Here is a 22208-nt window from a genome sequence, read left to right on the forward strand (position 1 = left end):
CATGTGATTTGCATTCCTTTAACATTTCAGATTGCGTGAGCGAAGAGTCTACATCTCTACTGAATGCGATATTTGGTATTTTACACCGGCTTTTATTCTGAGCATACTATGCGGCGTTACATGTCCATTAATATAACATAGACTCTGCAGGTTTCTCCTTCTGTTTAAGTTCTGCCACTCTTTTTCTAACTTTGTCTTTGGCCATCATTTTGTATATGTTCTCGGTTTGACTGCTTGGTAATCAGGAGTACTTTGCATAGCAACAGCAGAAACACACTCAACCACAACATCTTTAACTTGCATTGGATGTAACCTGGATTTATACTAATGACCTCAGCTGTTTTCTTTTCCCCCCATGTTGACTGGCAAAAGTGCACGTCTGCAGGAAAATCCCTCAGTAAGCTTTAAGCTGCAACTCAAAGGGAAAAGGAAAGGAAGACACACACAGCTGCTCTGATTGCTGAAACTCGGCAGCACACATCCACTGGTCTGTGTCCATCATTTCCAGGGAAAGGCGATGTTTCACAAACAATCCAGAAGCAGAATAAATTGGGGGGGGGGGGGCTTAGCTTACACCAAGATCCAGCGTGGCGTTCCTATCGGCCACCCACAAGTTCATAAAGAAAGAAAAAGCAAACAAAAAAAGCTTTACTTGTAGCTCACATAATTTGATTCATAGCAAATGAATAATTTCAAACTTTCAGAACCCATTACCCATTTTTACTAATGGTTTACCAGCATTTTATGTGGATCATGCCACATGTAATGATCCATCACCTCAAACTATTTCTAAATTGTATTTAAATTCGATTAAATTTCCTTAACCTGCTAAGTCAAATGGTCAAAGTGTTGAGCAAAGGTTTTTATTATAACTGACTTTGCTTATTAAATGTACTTTACTATGTTATGGTTTGCACACACACACACACACACACACACACACACACACACACACACACACACACACACACACACACACACATATGTGTGTGTGTATAAATTCAGCCTAATCGGCTTACAGTAATTACTGTAAATTAAAATAACGCATTCAAAGTCTGACTGCATTATTTGAATTTACAATAATTACTGTAATGGCGCACTTATTGGCTCTGTGTTTGTATTTTCCGAGCCCAGCAGAGTCTAAAGTGCTCCGTGAGCAGCAGAGACCGCGCGGCTGACGAACACCAGTTGCTTTCTGTTTCTGTTCCTGTCGGAGCCGCGCGCGCAGCCGCTCTGTGGAGAGAGCCCGCGAGCTACGAGCCCGGCAGAGGGAAACATCACGTGGTGACACATCTTTACGACTGACGTCACCGTCCCCATCTCCAAGCAACCCCTCCATCAGCACTCGCGTCACCGTGCGCCCGAGCCGCGCGGTTGCCCAGCAACCCTTTCCTTGCGCTCGGGTCCGGCCTTGCCTTGCACCCAGCTCGAAGCTCTGACGCGGGTGTGACGTTAATAAGGTGGGTATCAATTTGTTATGGTGGCGAGGAGAGGAGGGAGGAGGAGGAGGAGGAGTTCCCCCTGTGAGTGCCGAAGCCCTCAGCTCTGCATTCCGGCGGAGCTTACAGGCACACACACCGGCCGCAGCCTGGTCCCGGCCTCAAGACTTGTTGTAGAAAGTCAAAGGAAAAAGTTACCCCGCGCGTGTTGCCCGCAGTTTTTCCTTTTTGTCTCGTTGTTTATCCGGAGCTCTGTTTGTGGAATGGTTGACGTTTCGTCCGAGAGCTGCCTGAAGTGTGAGAGAAGGTGGTTATTATCGTTGTAAGGTAAGAATTACTCTCGATAACTCACATTTTACTGGCTCATTGTCACTTAATAGAAAAACTGGTAATTTTACAACTCAGCCAAAGTCTCTTTCTCTCTGCCCCTCTCTCTCTCTCTCTCTCTTTTTTAGTTTTCTACATGTATATATATACTATTTTTTTACGTATTATTCAGCCTCTTTTTCTTAATGGTCGTGAAAGTGTCGCTTTTTCTTATAGGTTAGTGAAACCTATTTGTGTAGATCTCTTTGTACCCAATGAATGAATATCAGCGGGCTTGTTTATATATATTACACGTATTTGTACACCTGTAACGAGATTGTAGTCGTATTTCCAGCTTAACTCGTTTATTACACCAACAATGTTTCGATAAAGTGATCATATAATAATTTTAATTCGTCTGTGTTTTCAAACAGTCAGGACCAAATGCTCGTTACACGCGGAACAAAAGCTTCTAGCAAGTGAATTTTTACACAAATGCAATAAAATGAGTAATGTGCACCGCTGTCTCTGCAGGTTCGTTTATCACAGTGCTGTAACCCCAGTCTGTTGGTACGCCATGGTAATCATGACAGAAACCAACCGGGGAGCTCAGTCGAGCCCTGCCCAGGGGAGGCCGCTGCAGGTCGGCTTCTATGAAATCATCCGGACCCTGGGGAAAGGGAACTTTGCAGTGGTGAAACTGGCCAGGCACAAAGTCACTAAAACACAGGTCAGCTGCTTTAATATCATTGTTAATATTATTAATTTCTACTTGCAGCTTTTTTTCTGGCCTTTCTTTTGAAATTTGCAATTTTTAACCACGATTCCCCCCCCATTTTTAAGGTGGCAATCAAGATTATCGATAAAACCAGGTTGAATCCTTCCAACCTCGAAAAGATCTACAGAGAAGTGCAGATAATGAAGCTGTTGAACCACCCTCATATCATCAAGCTCTACCAGGTGTGTATTGTGGCTAACCTCTCTCTGCTCTCTGAAATGTCGTTGTGTGCAGTGCAGAATGCTGCGTGTGTAATTCAACCTGTGTTACGCCCTCACGGTAGCCGGACTGTATGCTGGTCTGCAGGGAGCTGGTCTAAATGCATGCATGAGCATTTGAGTAAAATGCTCTGGTGTGGAAGGAAGCCTTTGCAAATTGAGGAAAAAAATATTTTCCCTTAAACAGCACTGGTGCGCTGCAGAGCACTGCCTTTAAGGACCATTTGTTGCCTGGTTTTAACCAGCTTGCCGATTCTCAGAGTATACTGAGTCATAAGTACTGCAGAACAGCATTAGTGCAATCCCCTTTGACCTCCCTGTATGCGTATGTGTGCTTGTTAGAGAGAGAACAGTCATCGGTACCAGCCGCTGCTAAGAGCATTGCATTTCTAAGATTTCTTCAGTTGTTTGAAGGAAGAGGTGATGGCAGAGATATGGGAAACAGAGCAGGCAGGCGACTAATTACCAAAACATCCACAGGTCTGGACTTTAAGCCTAATTAGCACCTGTTTAAACCACTGCAATGTGTGTGCATGTCACGTGAAGGCTACCCCACAGCAAAGCGCTGCTTTACTGCTAATCAAATTGAAGACTTAGTCGAAAGAATCCGCTTTTCCCCCCTCAGCTGACCTCGCAAGCACCGCGGCACGCGTCTGGCAACAAACACACACCCATGCAAACAGACACACAATGCCCTTTCTCTTTTTTTTTCATTCTGGATTTTTTTCTGCCTTTTGCTTTGTTCTCTGTTGTTTGCTACTTTTCAGGATTCGTTTGTATCTGGTTTTAAATGGCTGAGCAGCTCTTACCATGAAATCATGTCTAGACTGCAGAAACAAGGGGATAATATTATTCCTAGGAATTTCTATAAGAGAAAAAACGTAATAAAGAAATCGAACATCATAGATGTCCACTATTTTTTTTTTTTTTTTTTTATTTAGAAACCTCCTTCTATTCATCTCACAAGACCACACAGACATTTTTAATGCTTCACACTGATGGTACAAACAATTCAAAGAGGATATCAAAATTTTTCATATGTTAAAAAGAAAAAGAAACATCCAACCACTCAACAAATTAACCATAATGCAGACAGAAAAATGCATCACTTAAGATGTGTAAGCACAAATAAAATAGAAATTGAAATCCACATGATCGTCTCTTCTGACACACACCAATATGCAAAATAGTTTAAAGGCATTCATGCTTTATACATTATTCAGATGCGTCAAGTGAGTGTAAAGACAGATTAACCATGAACGAAGCCTAACACTTCAGTTAGATTATGTGGAAAAAACATGAGATGGAATTCATTAATTTAAAAGATAGAATGATAATAAAAAAAACCAATTTTATTTAAAAGACCATTTTTGATCTGACAGTCTTTGTTTTGTGATAGAGCGAGATGATAATCTGTAGGTTTGTGGTGTTGTATCACTGCTGTGCTGTCTGTCCTCTGTCCCTTGTTAATTTCTTCCTGGCCTTGGGTTGTTCAAGGTGATGTTAGTCAGATGGTTGTTAGCAACCCTCGTCACCTCCTCTTTCTCCTTCCTGCACAAAGGGAGGGTACTGACATAAGACCATCTTGTGATCTGTAGATTACATCCTCTAGTATCCCTGCAGTTTTTTGGGAGACCTCACGATAAATCAGCTGCTGCTTCCACTTTGTTTTTGTCTCACGGGAACCAAAACAATTCCTCTAAACTGAAAGGTCATTGAAGTCTCTCTCCCGCTCATTGTTTGTTTGCATAAACCGCCCGTCTTATCGCTTTAAATTCCACTGGAATCTCATGGATTTTTTTTTTCTTTTTTTAATTTTATGCTCCCATTATGCAGCTTTTAGCAACCTTAAATTGACCTTATGGAAAACGAGGAGTCCAATATGGATGTTAAAGGGTTTATCTTTATTCGGGGGTGACTAGGGGCCCTTGACGCGCCATGGCTGTTCTTCGCAACAGTGACGTCAGCTGCACCTCAAGGTGACAGGGAGCTGCCCTATCTCGCAGATAAAGACTTGTGCCCGCTTGGGGACCTTGGTGTATTGAATCACCGTTGTCTGGTTTTCTAAAGGACCCGGTGGCTGAAAAGAATTAAGCTCCGCCATTCACTGGAATTTGGTGACATTCAATTTAGGAGTTGGCCAGCAGCTTTATCCAGACAGGACTTTGTCATCTGACGATAATTGCTTTGTTGTGCAACCTTTTTAGCTCAACTGCTCTGTCCCTGAGGGCTCTCATGGGAAACGGAGGCCTTGTGTGAGCTCCAGGAAAGAACCGGGAATTACGTCTTTCCGTCCCACAAAGTGCATTGAGCTCTGAGTGATTGCACTTTGAGTGTTTCTGATACACCATGTGAACAGCCCATGTGAATGTGCCCCGCTCTGTTTTCATAGATATAAAGAGATAAGGGGAAGCTTGAAATTCAACACTAGCATCCACTGCCAGCTGGTATCAGCCTCAAGAAAAACATTCCCATGCATTGGATCAGCTGGTTTGAGTCTGAATGTTACGCATTCCTTTTTGGGTCTGTATTGACGTGTGTAAACGGGTTTTAAGACATGAGGAAAATGTGCACGGGAAGTCACTGACGGTTTACTTATGCAACAGGGCATATAATGGAAAACAGGGTGTTGGTGTTTTTTTAATTTTATGTGTATGGAGACATTTGCAAATGAGGAATGTGGTGGTTATAAATGCTGGAATGTGCTACAATGAAACACTGGGAACAACTTGAACTTTGAAATATGGTTATCCATGACACAGTTACACTCATTGTTTTTTTTCTCTTTTTCTCTCTTAGGTCATGGAGACCAAAGACATGCTGTATATTGTGACAGAGTATGCAAAGAATGGAGAGATGTTTGGTGAGTGAAGCCTTAAGCCTTTTCATTTGCATTCACAAAGGTACATAGCACACCCAGAAACACAGAGGTTAATTTTAACCCTCCATGACAATTAAAAGGCCACTGGCAAAATAAAAGCATGGAAAAAGGAAGTAACCTCATAATAGACCCTCCTAAGAGTCTGATCCTGATAGTCTGGATCCTCTCTCCCTGCAGACCACCTAACCTCAAATGGCCGCTTGAGTGAAGATGAAGCACGAAAGAAGTTCTGGCAGATCCTTGCCGCGGTGGACTACTGCCATCGGCACCACATCGTTCACCGTGACCTAAAAACTGAGAACCTGTTGCTGGATGCCAACATGAATATCAAACTGGCCGGTAGGTCGATCATATTCTTAGTGTTGGCTGGTGATAAGATGCAGTGTTAATGGTTTTTAATGCAACAACGTCCTTCTGTACCTACTTGCTGTTTCTGTATTCTGTTCAGTTTACGCCTGAAGAACGTATTTGGTGCTCTGGGATTCTAATTAAATCATTGTTGTGCCATCTATGTGCTAATTAAATGTTAATTATTCACCCATTTTACTAAGACAAGCATCAACCAGAGGAAATGAGCTCAGCACACAATCACACGCTTTTACATGAAGAAACTGTAGAGCCAAATTATCAGAAACAGGAAAACAGTCAGTCTTTTGTATGAGAAGATATGTTAACCCGAGCTTACTTTGAAGTGTTGATGAATATCTCATGATGATAAATTACGTAACACACCATGAACAGTACTAAATCTGCGCTATAGGGCCTGCAGCGCTTCAAGCTGGAATGGAAAGCAAACAAGTTTGATTAAAAAAAGTTGTTCTACACTTGTGTCTGTGTGCAGACTTTGGATTTGGAAACTTCTACAATGCAGGGGAGCCTCTGTCTACATGGTGTGGCAGCCCGCCTTATGCTGCCCCTGAAGTGTTTGAAGGGAAGGAGTATGAGGGGCCTCAGCTGGATATTTGGGTAAGCTCCGGGAATGTAATACGGCATTACTGACAGAGGAAGCGATGACATTTACATAATCGTGATTACATTCTCCTTTTTGCTCTTTGCTTCGCAGAGTCTCGGTGTCGTGCTTTATGTCCTCGTCTGCGGCTCTCTTCCATTCGACGGAGCCAGCCTTCCCGCGCTCCGGCAGAGAGTCACCGAGGGACGATTCAGAATCCCTTTCTTTATGTCACAAGGTATAAATTATCCCAACAACAGTTACCGCAAATTACTAAAACGGTGTAAACTACATACAGAGACTCATTCACTGTTTGCGTACTTTAGACTGTGAGAATCTGATCCGTAAAATGCTGGTGGTGGATCCAGCCAAAAGGATCAGCATTGCTCAGATCAAGCAACACCGCTGGATGATGGCGGATCCGTCAGCTGCCCACCAGATCCTCAGCCATCCCCTCACGGAGTACAATTCCAACCTGGGCGACTACAGCGAACCCGTGCTGGGCATCATGAACACACTGGGCATCGACCGTCAGAGGACTATCGAGGTGACTGAACAAGAATCAAAATGTGTTTAGTGGTTTTATGAAAGTATTGCAGTCACAGTAAAAATACTCAGTTTACGGATTTACAGGCAGCGGGTAGGCTGCAGCTAAGTTTTCATTCTCTCTTAAGTTGAACCTACATTGTATTCCTTCAAAGACCTTATTCTGTATTTAAATATAGATTTCTCACTCTGTCATCTCCAAATATATAAATGCAGATATATGCAGCTATATTTGTCTTTCCCTTAAAAGTTTTAAAGAGGTGCTAAAGAAAGCTATAAAGAGAGAGCACTGGTTATAAACTGTCATTACAAGCCACAGAAAGTAAACAAAATGGCAAAATGACTAATCTTCTGACCTTATCTTCAGTCTCTGCAGAGCAGCAGCTACAACCACTTCTCTGCCATCTACTACCTGCTGCTGGAGCGAGTGCGGGAGCATCGTGCACAGCAGCTGAGCCGCCAGTGTGGAACATGGAGCCAGAGACCAAGGAGCACCTCCGACTCCACAAGCCCAGAGGTCAGCACTATAGCTGCATGTAGCTGACTATCAATCTCCATTCTTATTTGCATGAAGTTTAATAATCTCTGTGCTTTCTGCTTCCTTCTAGGTGATCATGGAGTCCACTGAGAGTTTTAGAACAACAGCGTTTTCACTTCCAACCAAAAACACCCCCCCTGTGTACTCAGAGGTAGAGTGTGACCAAGCTGGATTGTTTCAGGTAAATTTCTTAAATAGCACGCTCTCTTGCATCTATATTAATAGACCAAATGCAAAAGCTGCACCCTGCCCTGCTAGCAGTCAGTGGCTAACAGTCAACCTCCTTCCTTTTCAGCGTGTAGTGTTTCCAGTGGAGGCCAGTCTGAACAGATTGCTCTGGAACCGCTCCATTTCACCCAACAGCCTGCTGGAGACAAGCATCAGCGAAGAGGTGCGACCCAGAGACCTGGAGGAGGAGGAGGCGACGCAAACTCTTGGGCCCCTGCTCCCTCCAACCACCACCTCTCGCAGACACACTCTGGCTGAGGTCTCCGCCCGTTTCCACCAGTGCAACCCTCCATGTTAGTATAATATACATGCGCACGCATGTTCTTCATTCTTGTAGCGATGCAGAGTCTTGACCTCTCCTGTTTCTTTAGGTATCGTGGTCAGCCCCTCAGACGGTGCCTCCTCTGACAGCTGCCTGAAGTCTTCTTCCAGTCCTGCCCCCACTTTGCAAGCTGCTGTAGGTGGGGTGGCAACACTTCGGGCCTCGGGGGCTGAGGGAGGAGCTCTGCTGTCTGCTGGAGCTCCCCTGGCTCTCTCTTCCCACCTCCTGCCCCAGGTCCAGGGCAGCCTGCCCCCTGCCAGCTTCCAGGAGGGTCGCAGAGCCTCTGACACCTCCCTCACACAAGGTACACACGCATGATCGTGAAATCATTTCCTGTATGCCACCTGCCTAAGCTGGTATTCAGGTTTTCTCACACGTACCATGTAGTAGGATCAACGCTGCATTGCATAACAGTTTCCCATGCCTTCACGCAGGCCTCAAAGCTTTCCGCCAGCAGCTGAGGAAAAACACGCGCACTAAAGGACTTCTGGGATTGAATAAGATCAAGGGTCTGACGAGGCAGGCTGCCCCATCACCCTCCTGTAACCGCGGTAGCCGGGGGTCACTGGGTCCAGCTCTCTCTGAGCACCGCAGCATGCTGGAGGAGGTGCTGCACCAGCAAAGGTGAGTCACATTATTGCAGGAGCACAAAGCATTATGGGATTGTTAATTTCATAAACTACAAACAATTGAACCCCAAGTCGAGCTGTTGATAACAAATCTCATCTCATTTCCCAGAATGCTGCAGATTAAGCACCAACCACAGCCTCAGGTCCAAGCCCCTCAGACAGGACCTCAACAGAAGCCCCTGCTCTTCTTGGCACACCAACAGTCACCATCTCCTCCGCCTACTACCGTGTTTGCTTCCTCCTCCATGTTTGACAACCCTGCTCAACCCGTCCTGCCTGCTCAGCAGGCTTCAGTGGGTCTGCAGCAGGGTCCCTGGCAACAGACCCTCGAGACCTCCGCCACAGGCTGCTCATCCTCACCCTGCTACTCCTCTTCTCTGTCCCCCGTGGCCTCTGCTGCCTACCTTCTCGAGGCACGTCTACACATCAGCCAGCAACCCCACCCTAACCACCACACTGGCCTCCGTCAACAGTCTGCAGCACAAGGCAATTTCCCCATCCTGTCCAAATCAGCCATGTGGAGGATGGGCTCGGTCTCTGGCACAGACCTCGACATGCAGGAGCTGGGTATGTCTGGACAGCAGCAGCAGCTCAGCAGCTGTGTGATGGTGAAGTAAATCATCGGCCAAGCGAGACCGGCGAATGTTCTCTTGGTGGAAGAGCCAAAAAAGACTTGATGCTGAGCGCAGAAGAAAAGAGAGCAGAAGTGAAGAACAACAAAAAAAGCAGACGCAAGTGACGAATTTGTCTTTATGGGGTACACGTGAGAATGTGTCTGCACACGTGTTCGCTGTGTGTATGTGTTTTTTCTAATCGTATAAGCTAAAGACTAAGCAATAAACCAAACTTTGGATGAAGTGTTCGATTCGTAACAGCCAGAGAAGCAATAACAGACTGACAGACTCTCCTCGGCTCCGATGGACTCACTTGAATAGCTGACGTTGCTGAGTCACTCTCATATTTTTATGCTGTCTAGATTTACTTTTTGATCTTTTTTTTAACAGGAAAGTTCGCTCTTCCATTTTTTCCTGTTTGTTTTTTTTTTTTTTTTTGCCACTTGTGTAAGCGCTCTCAGTGTTTTTCACTTGCCTGGACAGAAGACCAAAATTCATATTATTTTCAGTCTCCCCACTTTGTTCACCTTCCTGAAGAGACATTTCTCTGTAGCAGTGCAGTGAACACGCAGTATAGTAACCTAAGCTTACTCACACCGAAGGAGACGATTTTTATTTTTACTGAAACTGTGATTTTTTTTTTCCCTGTTTGTTTTTTCTGTGCAAGATTGTTAATTTTAGTGACGCAAAACGCTGCTTTTACCTCAAGCTGCAAAAAGACTACTACACCCTCATCAGCCAAAACTGAGCGAAGACGGTGTTTCGCTGGTTGAGTTAAAGCACAGCAGGTACATCAGTCAGCCTGGTAGCACCCTACATGTGTGGATCCATACCCCTCCCTCTCCTTTGTCTGATAAGCACCTTTCTTTTTAGATGCTATTACTACCTCCTCAGGCAACAATTTGGAAAGGTTAAGAAAAACCTTTAAACGCTAATGAGCAAGTTGAATATCAGAGAAAGAGGGTTTTTCGTACGGAACAAAGACTGTGGGAACAGTGCAATATTTTACATGAAAGAAACCAATGGAAATGAGGCTTAACATAGGATGGTCAAAAACTCCACGTGTACTTGCCTGAGGTTTTGTGTTCGTCTTTCTTTTTTGTGTGTGTGTGTGTTTCATCTTGCCGTGCTAGCTAGCTGACTAGAAGAGGTACTTCTTATGATACTGTAGTGACTTAGAGAAGAGGCTCGAGGCATTTCAAAATGCTGTTTTGTTTTGTTTTTTTTGTTTTTTTGCTTTTTTTTATTCACACAGCATGCTTGTAGATCCGAAAGGAAGAATTTGGGTTTTACCAAAGACTCAACAGCACAAGAAATAGAGGATCTGTCAAAAGACACACTACTGACTTTCCTCTTTGAATGCTGTCTCCAAGATGTAGCGTGGTGGTGTAGCGAACCAATTTCACACGATCTCCTTAGCCTTTTGCTGTGAGACAAAAGCAAAGAAAAGAAAAACTCCCGCTGCCACCAAATCCTAATGCTACGTGTATTGTGGGTATCTCTAGCTGTTACTATGAGGACCATGGTAGTGTTTGTTTTGTACTTTTCTAAAAAAAACAAAAAGAAAGAAAGAAAGAAAGAAAGAAAAAAGAAGAAGAAGAAGAAAACAATCAGAACATAGCAATACCATAATGTGCAGGAAGTGGAACTTTCTTCAGTTGCTCAGTAGTAGCTTGAAATAGACACAGATGTCCTGCACTGAATTGCATGTGCAGGCAGTCGAGTTAAGGTGTTTGAAAGCTGTAACAGATGTGTATTAATGTGAGTGTAGTTAGCTGTCTCATGTCTGTGAAACATCTTGTAGGTGAGAGCTGTGTCTTTTCGAGCCCGGCTCTTTTTTTGAAATTATATTGACCCCCCCCCCCCCCCCCCCCCCCCCCCTTCGGTTTATTGCACTCACTTCAACACCTGTGCCTTTGCCTGAACAAACTGCAGTCAGATTGCCCCACCCCCAGCCCCTCCTCTCTGATCCCCACATTGAAGAAAAAACGATCGATGGCTCCATTACAGGACATTTCCTCAGACGTCCCCTTTGATATTTTCTTTGACCTTTGAACTTGCTATCTAAACAAGTGAGATTTGCACTTTACTCATATTTCTTATTGCTGATTTTTTTTCTTTCGTTTTTTTCTCATGATGGGAAAAAAAATCACAAATCTTTTGAAACACAAGACTTTCGATGCAAACCTGTAAAATTACCCTTGTGATAAACTTTGGATAAGAAGTATTTCATGTTTTTTTTTTTTTTTTCCTGATTTGTTACTTGACTGTGTGAGCATGAGCACGTCTTTGTGTGTATGGATGCATGCGTGTGGATGTGTGTGTTTGTGTGTGTGTGTGTGAGGTTATAAAGAGGAACAGAAGGAGGGAGGAAGGAAGGAGAAGAAATGTTAGTTGAAGAAAGTTGTTTATTTATGTGGCTATTTATTTAAATAAAGTTCACTTCCTAAACATTTTCTTTTGTGGTCTGACTTCTTGTTAAACCGCAGGATGTGTTTTTTAACCCCCTCTATACTGTTTACATTTCTGTAGATGACTAATTTTTTTATTTAGATCTCTTTGATTCAAGATTACAGCTTAAACTTTGAGGTTAAACTCTCAGAGATTCAGAAAACACCTTCAGGCCATCAGGATGGAGAATGAACGTCTCTAGATCTGTCGCATTGCCTTGGAATTAAGCAACATTTAGTGGCTGCACACTCACTTTCTAGCATTTCAATATTCATATACTAAACTAGAAGTGAAAAACAAACATCTTAATCACAGAATCATTGACACTAAGATGCTTCACCCTCTTCCACTAACTGATGATGATGCATTAGCACCCCATCGTAATGGTGTGATGCACAGCGATGATGTCAACGATGACTGCATCGGGCCCTGATCAACCTCCAGCTGGTCGATTATTCATAAACATAAGACGGGATAGGGCTCTGATGTTTGACAGGAAGGGCTATGTGGGAGTCAAGCGACGAAACTGAAAAAGAGAAGCCAGAGCCTGCTGCCCGCCTCCACCCGTCCAGTCAAACCAGACAGAAAGAAAACAGAAAAAGGGGAAATGCGTGGATTTGCGGCTCGCTTCATGTGCAGATTTACACCATCTGGGGTCACTCACATTTACACGTGTAGCATATGGTTGGACATTTGGCATTTTGACTGTCGGGGAGCTGCTCGTAAGGGCTCAGCCTGAAAGGAACTGGATGTCCAGCTGCTACAAACACATCCGTCATCAGCTGCTGCCTGCTGCACAAGTGACTTTGTCTAATAAAATTTTTGCAACATGTTCACAGCAACTGTGTGACCATCTGCAGCATTTATGACGTGCGACCTCTGACTGCTGCTGTCTGAACTGGAGAACAATATAATTGTACCGGTAGTCATCTTCACTGGAGGTCGTTTTTTTTGTGTTTTTTTTTTTTATCTCAGGGCTCCGTCGTATCCAAACAAAGACATACTCAGTCTTGACATTAACTCTGATATTGTGCACTTACAGGGTTTCTTTGCACCGTTTATTCACCAGAGTCAAATTCCTCTTACCAGGAAGTGACACGACCGGCTTGAAAAGAATGAAACAGGTGGTTTGTGAAACAAAACCACTTATTGTTTTCTTTGCTGCTTCACTTGGGGCTTGATGAACAGGTTTAACCAGCCTGTTACAACAAATTGTTTGTATAGGTTTCTCTTTATCGATAGGAGTAAGTAAAAGTCTGATGAATGCCTCAACACGTGTTGAGTCAGGCTGTACTGCATTGTGATTTGTTATCACTGGATGTAGTAATAATCTCGCTGGTAAATCAAGGAATTTCTATCTACATGTACCTGTGTATGTGTATGTGTGTCTCTGTCCCTCACTGATCTCAACAGTACATCTCTGGTGCAGTATGCTTCTCTCTGCTGTATTTTCCCAGTCCCCAAAGAGACAAGTGTTTATGCCTTGGGTTTTTCCATGCTTATACATGCACGATCACATTGGTCAATAGAATAGTCCCAATATGTAATGTCATGTTAGTAAAACTGAATACATAAAGTCATATGAAAAAACAACGCTTCCACAGTACTGAGTGCAGTCCTGTGAAAAATACTTACTGCTTACGTGGGATTTAAAGGGATAAGTAGCAGCCAGATGCTGATAATCAGCTATTGATTACAATTGATTATTGCTGAGTGTGAGCACCTCAAACACAGCAGAAAATCTGCAACAGAATGGCTGAAAAAGAAAATCAAGATGGAGCAATGGTTCAGTCAAAGTCCAGACCTCAACCTGACTAAAAACTCGTGACCTTAAAAAGCTGTGGATAGAAGAGTGGGCCAAAACTGTGTCACAACCAATAATCACTAAGTTTAGCTGTAGAAAAAGTCTACAGACATTGGATCGTGAAAACAGGAACTGTGGAAATCTCGACAGTTTACAAAGGAAATCACAACGACCAACACACCCAGGTAGTGTTTCTTCTTTGCAAGTCATGTAAAGAGCACTTGGATCTCAGCTGCCAGTGACTAAGCGGCTGTCGACAGCTGAATCCTGAGATATGATCACATATCACATAGGCAGGTTTGAGCAGAACAGCATGTCTGCTTTTTTGCAATTTGGGTCAGCATGTCATCTGATACAAAACAAAAAAAATATTACTCCAAATGTGGAAGTACTTACGTTTTACATGTTTTAAATGGCCTTTGAATTATTCACATGTTAACAACAATATTAACAACAACGAAACAATGAAATAATGACCATGACTGTAATGTTATGTGTATATTGGTGATAGAGGTTCAGTTATGTATAGTGAAACAAAGGCACAAAGGGGGGAAGCTGTCCATAGAGGGCAAAACCATAGTAGTACCAGTCTCTAAATGGTATTTATTGTCATCTAGTTGGATAGTTTAAAGATACCAGCACTGGTTTTACAGTCCATAGCTGCTTTGTACAATCATCAGCAGGCTGTTGGTGACCCTTGTTCAGGCTGCGGTTGGTGTGTTCAGCCTCTGCACGTGGAGAAGACAGGAATTATATTACACAAATAACTTCTTTAGAGTGAAGTGAAACTTGGTGTTAAAAATAATGAAAACCACCTCTCATGTTGCATTTTTGATCTTTGATGGGTGTTTTTCGTCTTCCTCTTTGTGGTGAATTCTGCTGTCACTTCCTTTTCTGTTCTAAATTTACAGACACCTGTACTCTGTCTACACATAATAGCCCTGCCATCAGGCTACACACACTTGGCTTTTTGGAGGGCAAACTCATTATTATTGACTCTGCATACAGTCATGTTAAAAAGAAAGTGCATCCTATTTCTATTGGAGCTAAACATCTCTGAAAACTAACTTGGTAGCATAAATTCCTGTTAACAAGGGAGTCTATGAGGATTTACTTGCTTTTGGATCCAGTATCGACTGGCCATGAGAGGAACTGCAGATTCAGGCACTTTGGTTTTGGCTTAATTAAAACTGGAATGGCCATCTGTTTGCCATCCAAACCTTGGCCAAACTGGTTCATGCAACAGGACAATGACCTCAAACACACCAATGAACACAATGGCCTAGTCAAAGTCCAGACCTCAACCCAATTGAAACACCATGGTGGGATCTTACTTGCTTTTGGATTCCAGTATCAGCAGGCCATGGGAGGAACTGTAGATTCTAGCACTTTGCTGTTGGCTTGATTTTTTTAATTGTTTGATCCACAGTCACATCTTGAGATGTAAACAGTCCTGGAGTTTCGGAAAGGCAGGAAGACAAAACATTTTTCCTCTCTTGTATACTATGTGACACGTTTAGCAGCGACCTTCCACACAATCAGATTGAAATTTACAAGGAATTGTAGGAGAAGCACTTCAAGGAACATATCCAATGTCACCTCCTGCTTACTCAGAAACACACACATGCACACACACACACAGGCATTTTCTTGAGTAAGCCAGCTGTCAAAAGTCAAAGTACATGGAGCAAAAAGGTTTCCAAGAATCTGCATGGGTAGAAGCAGCAGGGCGGGCGGTTGTGGGTGGGGAAGGAGATGATACTGAAAAAGTGTAATCATACTAATGAAATGAGAAGTAACTTCCCATTCTAAGGATGAGCTACTGATAAGAGGGAAGGAAGTTTATCTCTGACTATTAAAGAGAAATTCATACTCAAAAGGTCAATGATACTAAAGTCGCAAAAAACACTCCATAAGAAACTATAAAGTTTAATGTTTGGTGTAAACAAAAAGCCCAGAACATGACGAAAAGCAAAGAAATATTGGTATGAAGGCAGCGTAAAAGCTTTAAGATCTCGCCCCTTGCTGAAAGATTAGCACACTCCTGATTATGTGTACGTGAGCGAGAAACTGTACACATGCGTCACTGCCAATACTTCAGCTCTCTGGCAGGACAAGCATGAACACCAGAGGATCTGTGGAACTCTTGGAAGCTCAGTGCAAGGTAAATAAACAACACAGGAAGTGCTCATCATGACTCTGCACAACAGAGTTGGCTGGACAGATCATTCAGCCTTTAATCAGGAAAAAGAGACAGTAACAAAAAACTTTTCAAGCTTAGCTTTGGGAATTTAAAACAATATGCTGAATTTATTTTATAAGCCTGAGTAGTAGTACGCACATGTTGACTGAGAAAGAAAAGAAACTACTGCAGATTTCTTCTGGGGAAAAAAAACTCATGACTAACTAACTCAAAACTAACGTAATGCAAAATAATCTGGAGGTCCAGGACAAGTTAGTCAGTGTTTATTTTTATTAACTGGTTTTCCAAGTCTTTGCAATCGGGGAACAAATAAAACAATAATTTCAACTTACACACATTGGAAATTATTTACATTTCTCACAAAAGGCAGTTTTAATTTTCTCCAAAAATACAGGATTGTCACCTATGATGAATATAAAATCGTACAATGTTAAATCACTGAAGTTCATCTAGTTGCTTGTGCTAGCTCTGTTTCTACAAATGTCCAGATGGTAACTGATCTCAGAGCAGTGAAACCAGGGCCAGCAGCAGCCTGTCTAGCCTGGTAGTCTACCATCAATCTCCTTAATGACAGAACACTGTTTGAGATGAAAGGAGAGAGATCACATTCACTTGAGTTTTAATAGTTGTCTGCTTTTAGAGTTCAGCGGGCAAGCACTGCCTGCCTTGCTTGCCCCCAGTGGAGTGCCACTGGTTCAGCAGTGGTAGTGTACTGGCAGTCTGCTGGCAGCTACAGACTTAGCAGATAGCAGATGGTCTTATCTGCTGCCAGATAGAAGTGTCTAAAGTATATAGTATAACTGGTTTGTGGGCTACTTTTGTTTGTGCTCCGGTAACCAGTCTCTGAGACGAATGAAGTTAAAGCATGCAAAATGCTAAAGTAAAACCAAGTGTTTAAACCAGGGGTCCCCAACTCCAGGCCTCGGGGGCCAGTGTCCTGCAGTTTTTAGATGTGTCCGTGATCCAAACCAGCTGATTCAAATGGCTAAATTAGCTCCTCAACATGTCTTGCAGTTCTCCAAAGGCCTGGTAATGAACTAATTTGATTCAGATGTGGTGACCCAGGGTGAGATCTAAAACCTGCAGGACACCGGGTTTCGAGGCCTGGAGTTGGGACCCCTGGTTTAAAACAACGAGAAGTATCCATTTCAGCCTCAGCCTGTACTTTTCATTCTGTATTTTTATTCTTTGATGTGGTGTTTCTTTTTCCCACTCTTGCAAAGTGCTTGGTTTGATTGGTGAGGTTTTTCTCTTAATATTGTAGGGTCTCTACATTCACCTTGAGGTGATTGTTGTTGTGATGTGATGCTGTGAAATATGAATTGAATATTGAATTTGAAATCAATTAAAGTGAATGAATTAATAAATTTTGATCTTTTTCCATTCCTGGTGAACTCCACTGTCGCTCCCTTTCCACTTTTCAACAAGTCAGCATTCTATCAACATGTCATCCACATCATGTATCACATCATTTAAACCCTTCTCCATAAGCTGTCCATATGTAATATATAATCAAATTATAAATTAAGAATAGTCAAGTCTTCATCCATAGAGATTTTACATTACAATGCACCAACTGCACTTGAATCACAGGCACCAGATTTCAAGTAGACTTCTTAGAAGTACATCAGGAATGACTGCTTGGCCATCGTGTCTCTTGCTGTCCATGTCTGTCAGCAACGGGGAATAATCAGGCTTTAGATGTTAGAGGGTTAATAGTCTTGTCTCTTTCATTTGGTTTACTTTTTATAGCTTCACTGAAGTGTATAGCCAATATCAACTCATTTTGTCGACCTCACAATAATGGTTGACACTTTCTCAAGCCTGAATGAGTTATAACATTGCTCTTTGAAGTTTTAATGATCCTCGTCAAACCTCAAACCAGGCATTTGATCCCATTCGCTGGTGGAGTATCTTATTTTCATTCCTTTAAAAAAAAGAGAGACTTTGTCAGATGTTGTTGATGGTGATGATGATTCCAGGCTGTAAAAACCGACTTGACCAGAATGAACAGGAGGAAGTGTATAACAAAGGCGAGGAAGGAACCCTCATGTCTGTTTTTGTTAACATGGACAGGTTGTTAATCATGAAGCGTGACAGCACAGAAGTTGCAGGGGGGTTTTATAGTTTACTTCTCTGTGTGTCATGTCACAGGCATAACACACAGAGAAGTATGTTTTGAAGCAACATTTCACAACAACACCTAAATGTCATTAAACTTGTAGTTTTTCAGTTGGATTTTTCAGTTACTGCCTGCAGCCGCAGCAAAAATGGTGAAGAAGTATAAACAGGTGATGAAGGAGGAACAGATGTCTTAACAGAAGTGTCACCTTAAACACGCACTGATCTATCAGAACAATCAAGATTCATTGTGTTGTTTTGGTATTGGTCGTATCCAGATAGGATGTCCTTGTGCCGTCAGAACTGCTTTAATTTCTTGTAGCATAAATTCAACAAGGTGCTGGAAAATGGGATTTTCAGACTTCAGTCTGGGATTTTGTTCTGCATATTTCATGATAACATCCCATACTTGCGCTACATAGATGATGCTTATCTCGTGTTGCTCCGCATTCCATGAGTAATCTATGGGATTAAGCTCTGCTGACTGTGGAGGGCACTTGAGTTCAGTCAACATATTGCCATGTTCAAGAAACAATTTTGAGAATATTTGTGCTATTTGATATGGCTGATTTGTACACTGAGGTCATAAGGGTATTGCTGTAGCTCAGGAGGTAGAACAGGACTACCTGTTAGACTCATGGATTAACTTTCCATGATTGGAAAGTTAGTACCGGTAGTTTGATCCCCGGCTGCTCCAGTCTGCATGCCAAAGGATTCTTGAGCAAGACACTGAACCCCAAGTTGTTTTCTGATCTAAATGATAATAGAAATGCTAAAAAGATATACACAAACTAGTCTATTTACATGAGGGGTCTCGAACTCCAGGCTTCAAGGGCCGGTGTCCTGCAGGTTTTAGATGTGTCCGTGATCCAACACAGCTGATTTAAATGGCTAAATGACCTCCTCAACATGTCTTGAAATTCTCCAGAGGCTGGTAACGAACTAATCATGTGATTCAGGTGTGTTGACCAAGGGTGAGATCTAAAACCTGCAGGGCACCGGCCCTCGAGGCCTGGAGTTGGACACCCCTGATTTACATGGTCAGCATCAATCCTCAGACTGTGATATTGTGAAATGATGTTCATTTGGTTCTAAGAGTACCAAGGTATAAATTTACTGGGGAGCCAGTGCAAAACCAGTTTCATATGGGACATTTAAGAGGAGAAGATGGCGAGTAGAATTCTGTACCCCTTTTGTAAGTGATGATTTGCTCAGGCAAACAATAATGACTTAGTATAACTTAGGTGTGATGGAATAAAAGCATGTAATGTATAATTTCCCTTTCACAGTGATACACAATATACTTCTGCAAATAACAAAAACAAGACAATCAACGTGTTCAACAATACCTGTATCACCTTACAGTTGGGAGGAAAGAAGATCAAAGTCGGGATAGATCCATGATTTCATGGTGTTTTCATACCAAACTCTGACTCAGCTACCCAAATGTTGGAAATCAATGTACTATTGTTCCATTGTGGTGAACCTTTGTGAATTGTAGGCTCAGTTTCCTGTCCTCAGTTAACAGGAATGCCATCAGTGTGGTCTTCTGCTGCTGTAGCCCATCTGCTTCAAGGTTTGAGGTGTTGTGCATTCAGTGATGGATTCTGCATATCTTGGTTATTAGAGCTACTGTTTCCTTCCTATCAGCCTGAAGCGGTCTGGCCTTTCACTTCTGACCTCTGACATCATCAAGGTATTCTCACCCTGAGAACTGCTGCTCACCAGATGTTTCCTCTTTTTTGTATCATTTCCCATAAATGGTCTAATTGCGGAATCAGTCCACTGATTTTGCCAGATATTACTTTGCACATCAACGTTTTCTTTTTCCATTCAATGATTAATAAAGAACACACAAGGAGCTTAGTTTTCTGTAAAGATTTTGAGTCATATTATGGGAGAAGGTAAAGGTCTGACCTTTAAAACAACCCACACGATAAACCAGCTAACAGCTGTAGAAAGATTGTTATTAGTAGGATAATGCAATGGTTGCACCTGCCTTTGTGCCCTATTGTTCATCTGAAAAGGGAAGTTCTCAAATATTTTTGTCTTTTAATCCGCCTACATTCACCAATACATTTTTGGCTTTTGTATTACTCTTGGTACACTTTCCAGTACAAAGAACACTGAAATTCGCTTGCACCAGCTTGCACTGATGAATGTCTCCAGTGACTGGCTCAGACGACACGTATTCATCCATGTAGGTTCGAGACCAGTTGAAAAAATAACCAAATGGCTGTTCCAGTTGGGTAATGTCCATGTTCATTTTCACTCAGACTCCAAAAACAATATCTATTATGCTTAATGTGAACCGTTTTTTGCCAACCCACGAGGCACAATAGCCACATTAATGAGGAACTACTCTTTAAATGTCAACTTGTGCACAACTTCTCAAAATGTCTACTATAATAACTTGAATAGCTGCCTTCACTTTTTAGCTTTGAAAATCATCGTCATCATAATCACCCCACAAAGTCGAAAAAGGACCAGGAGCTATTATATCTTCAATGAGGCCTGAGGAACCAAAACACCACATAACTAATTGCCTTCTTTATCTCACACTCCATTCATAGCTCTAATCTTCCACGTAGCTGCGCATTACGTTAATGTGCAGCGCTGCCATTGTTCTCGTCACTATGGAGACGCCACCCAGTACTCTGATTTGGAGGCTCATACATCAGCACAAGACTGGTGTGACACTACAGTAGAGAGAGATTAAAGGGAAGAGCATAGCACACACACACACAGTGAAAGAGACTGTCAGCTGTGAGAGCTATGACGCACGTCGGGCTCCATTAATATTGTGCAGCAGGCTTTGGCGTCTGTGTGAGCATTCCATTACAGGCATTACATTCCAATACTGGCTCACACTGAGCTGTGTGCTGAATTAGCCTCTCTCCCAGTCACAAACACACACTCAGGTTGCTCAAGTTCTTTTATGCTTTGTATGGTTTTTAATTACCAAATCCCTCACATCAAACAGTAAACTGACCCAAGCTTGTATCTCTGCCAAAGACCTCTAATGTTTGTCTGTGCACATGTTAACAGAGGAAGTCTAAACTCATCGTGTTGACGTGCTTCACATGTACATTCACCATCTGAACTACTGTAGTAATCTGCAGGGGGTTAATGAAAAGCTTAGGTTTTTGCTAGCGTTTGTGCGTGTGTCATGCTTTCTGTGCGTAAACACAATAGCACACAATGCAAAGTCTTGAATCAACTCTGACCTCTCCTTCAAGATCAAGTTCCAAGTTAAAATACAGTATTATAGATCCATTTAAACGAAGTTTCCTACTGTTTTTGCTTGCGTTTGCAACATAGAGATATATACGGGGATTCTAACTATCACGTTGCCTTGCACCTCTGACCTTTTCTTCAAGGTCAAATAAGGTCAAACATTCCTAAAATGTCTTTTATTTTAAAAACTGTCATTGAACTTCCACTGCCTTTGTCAATACTGACAACAATTAAGAAATCATGCAGCTATGAGGGCATTATAGTGCATCCAAATACCATGTCACATTTGACCTCTGACCTCACTTTTGCATTTCTCATCTGGCTTTCTTTCAAGCTGACCCCAAAGTGTCTTACATCTTTATAGAAGGTATCGTTGAGAGAAAGAAGAAGCTGCCTATACTTAGAAATATACTGTAGTACAGGGGTGGGCAATTCCAGACCTCGAGGGCCGGTGTCCTGCAAGTTTTAGATCTCACCTTGGGTCAACACACCTAAATCACATGATTAGTTTGTTACCAGGCCTCTGGAGAACTGCAGGATATGTTGAGGAGCTAATTTAGCCATTTAAATCAGCTGTGTTGGTTCAAGGACACATCTAAAACCTGCAGGGACACCGGCCCTCGAGGCCTGGAGTTGCCCACCCCTGCTGTAGTATAATAAGTTCCAGGTATTCATGTCCAGTTATCTACAAATCAATACCTGTTATTCATTACCTACTCCTACATAATGTTTGTGTAATCAGAGCAAACATCAGTCATGCTACCCTTATCTGATTTTGACTACACTGAAAACGTATTATGGTATGTTTGAAAACAAAACAAAAAGCAAAATAAATTCTGCTTCCTTAAAAGTAAATACTACCCAGAGAGTGAGCAGCCTGGGTGAAAGTTTGCACTTTCTTTAGTTTAGTTGTTAGTATTTGCTAACTAGAGCCTCAACACATG

The 22208-nt window shown here is 42.4% G+C and overlaps 1 protein-coding gene across 1 annotated transcript; it reads left to right on the forward strand.

Moving 5' to 3' along the window:
* Positions 1–1485: 1485 nt before the first annotated feature.
* Positions 1486–11308, forward strand: sik1 (salt-inducible kinase 1). The gene is made up of 14 exons (XM_080901997.1): positions 1486–1766; positions 2280–2475; positions 2589–2705; positions 5541–5604; positions 5800–5961; positions 6464–6588; positions 6686–6809; positions 6898–7118; positions 7485–7634; positions 7726–7836; positions 7951–8176; positions 8255–8509; positions 8640–8829; positions 8944–11308. The coding sequence occupies exons 2-14, from the start codon at positions 2323–2325 to the stop codon at positions 9449–9451; spliced, it is 2406 nt and encodes an 801-aa protein (XP_080758123.1). The 5' UTR covers positions 1486–1766; positions 2280–2322; the 3' UTR covers positions 9452–11308.
* Positions 11309–22208: the final 10900 nt, after the last annotated feature.

The sequence above is a fragment of the Rhamphochromis sp. 'chilingali' genome, assembly GCF_963969265.1.
Source record: "Rhamphochromis sp. 'chilingali' genome assembly, chromosome: 14".
NCBI classification, from domain to species: Eukaryota; Metazoa; Chordata; class Actinopteri; order Cichliformes; family Cichlidae; genus Rhamphochromis; species Rhamphochromis sp. 'chilingali'.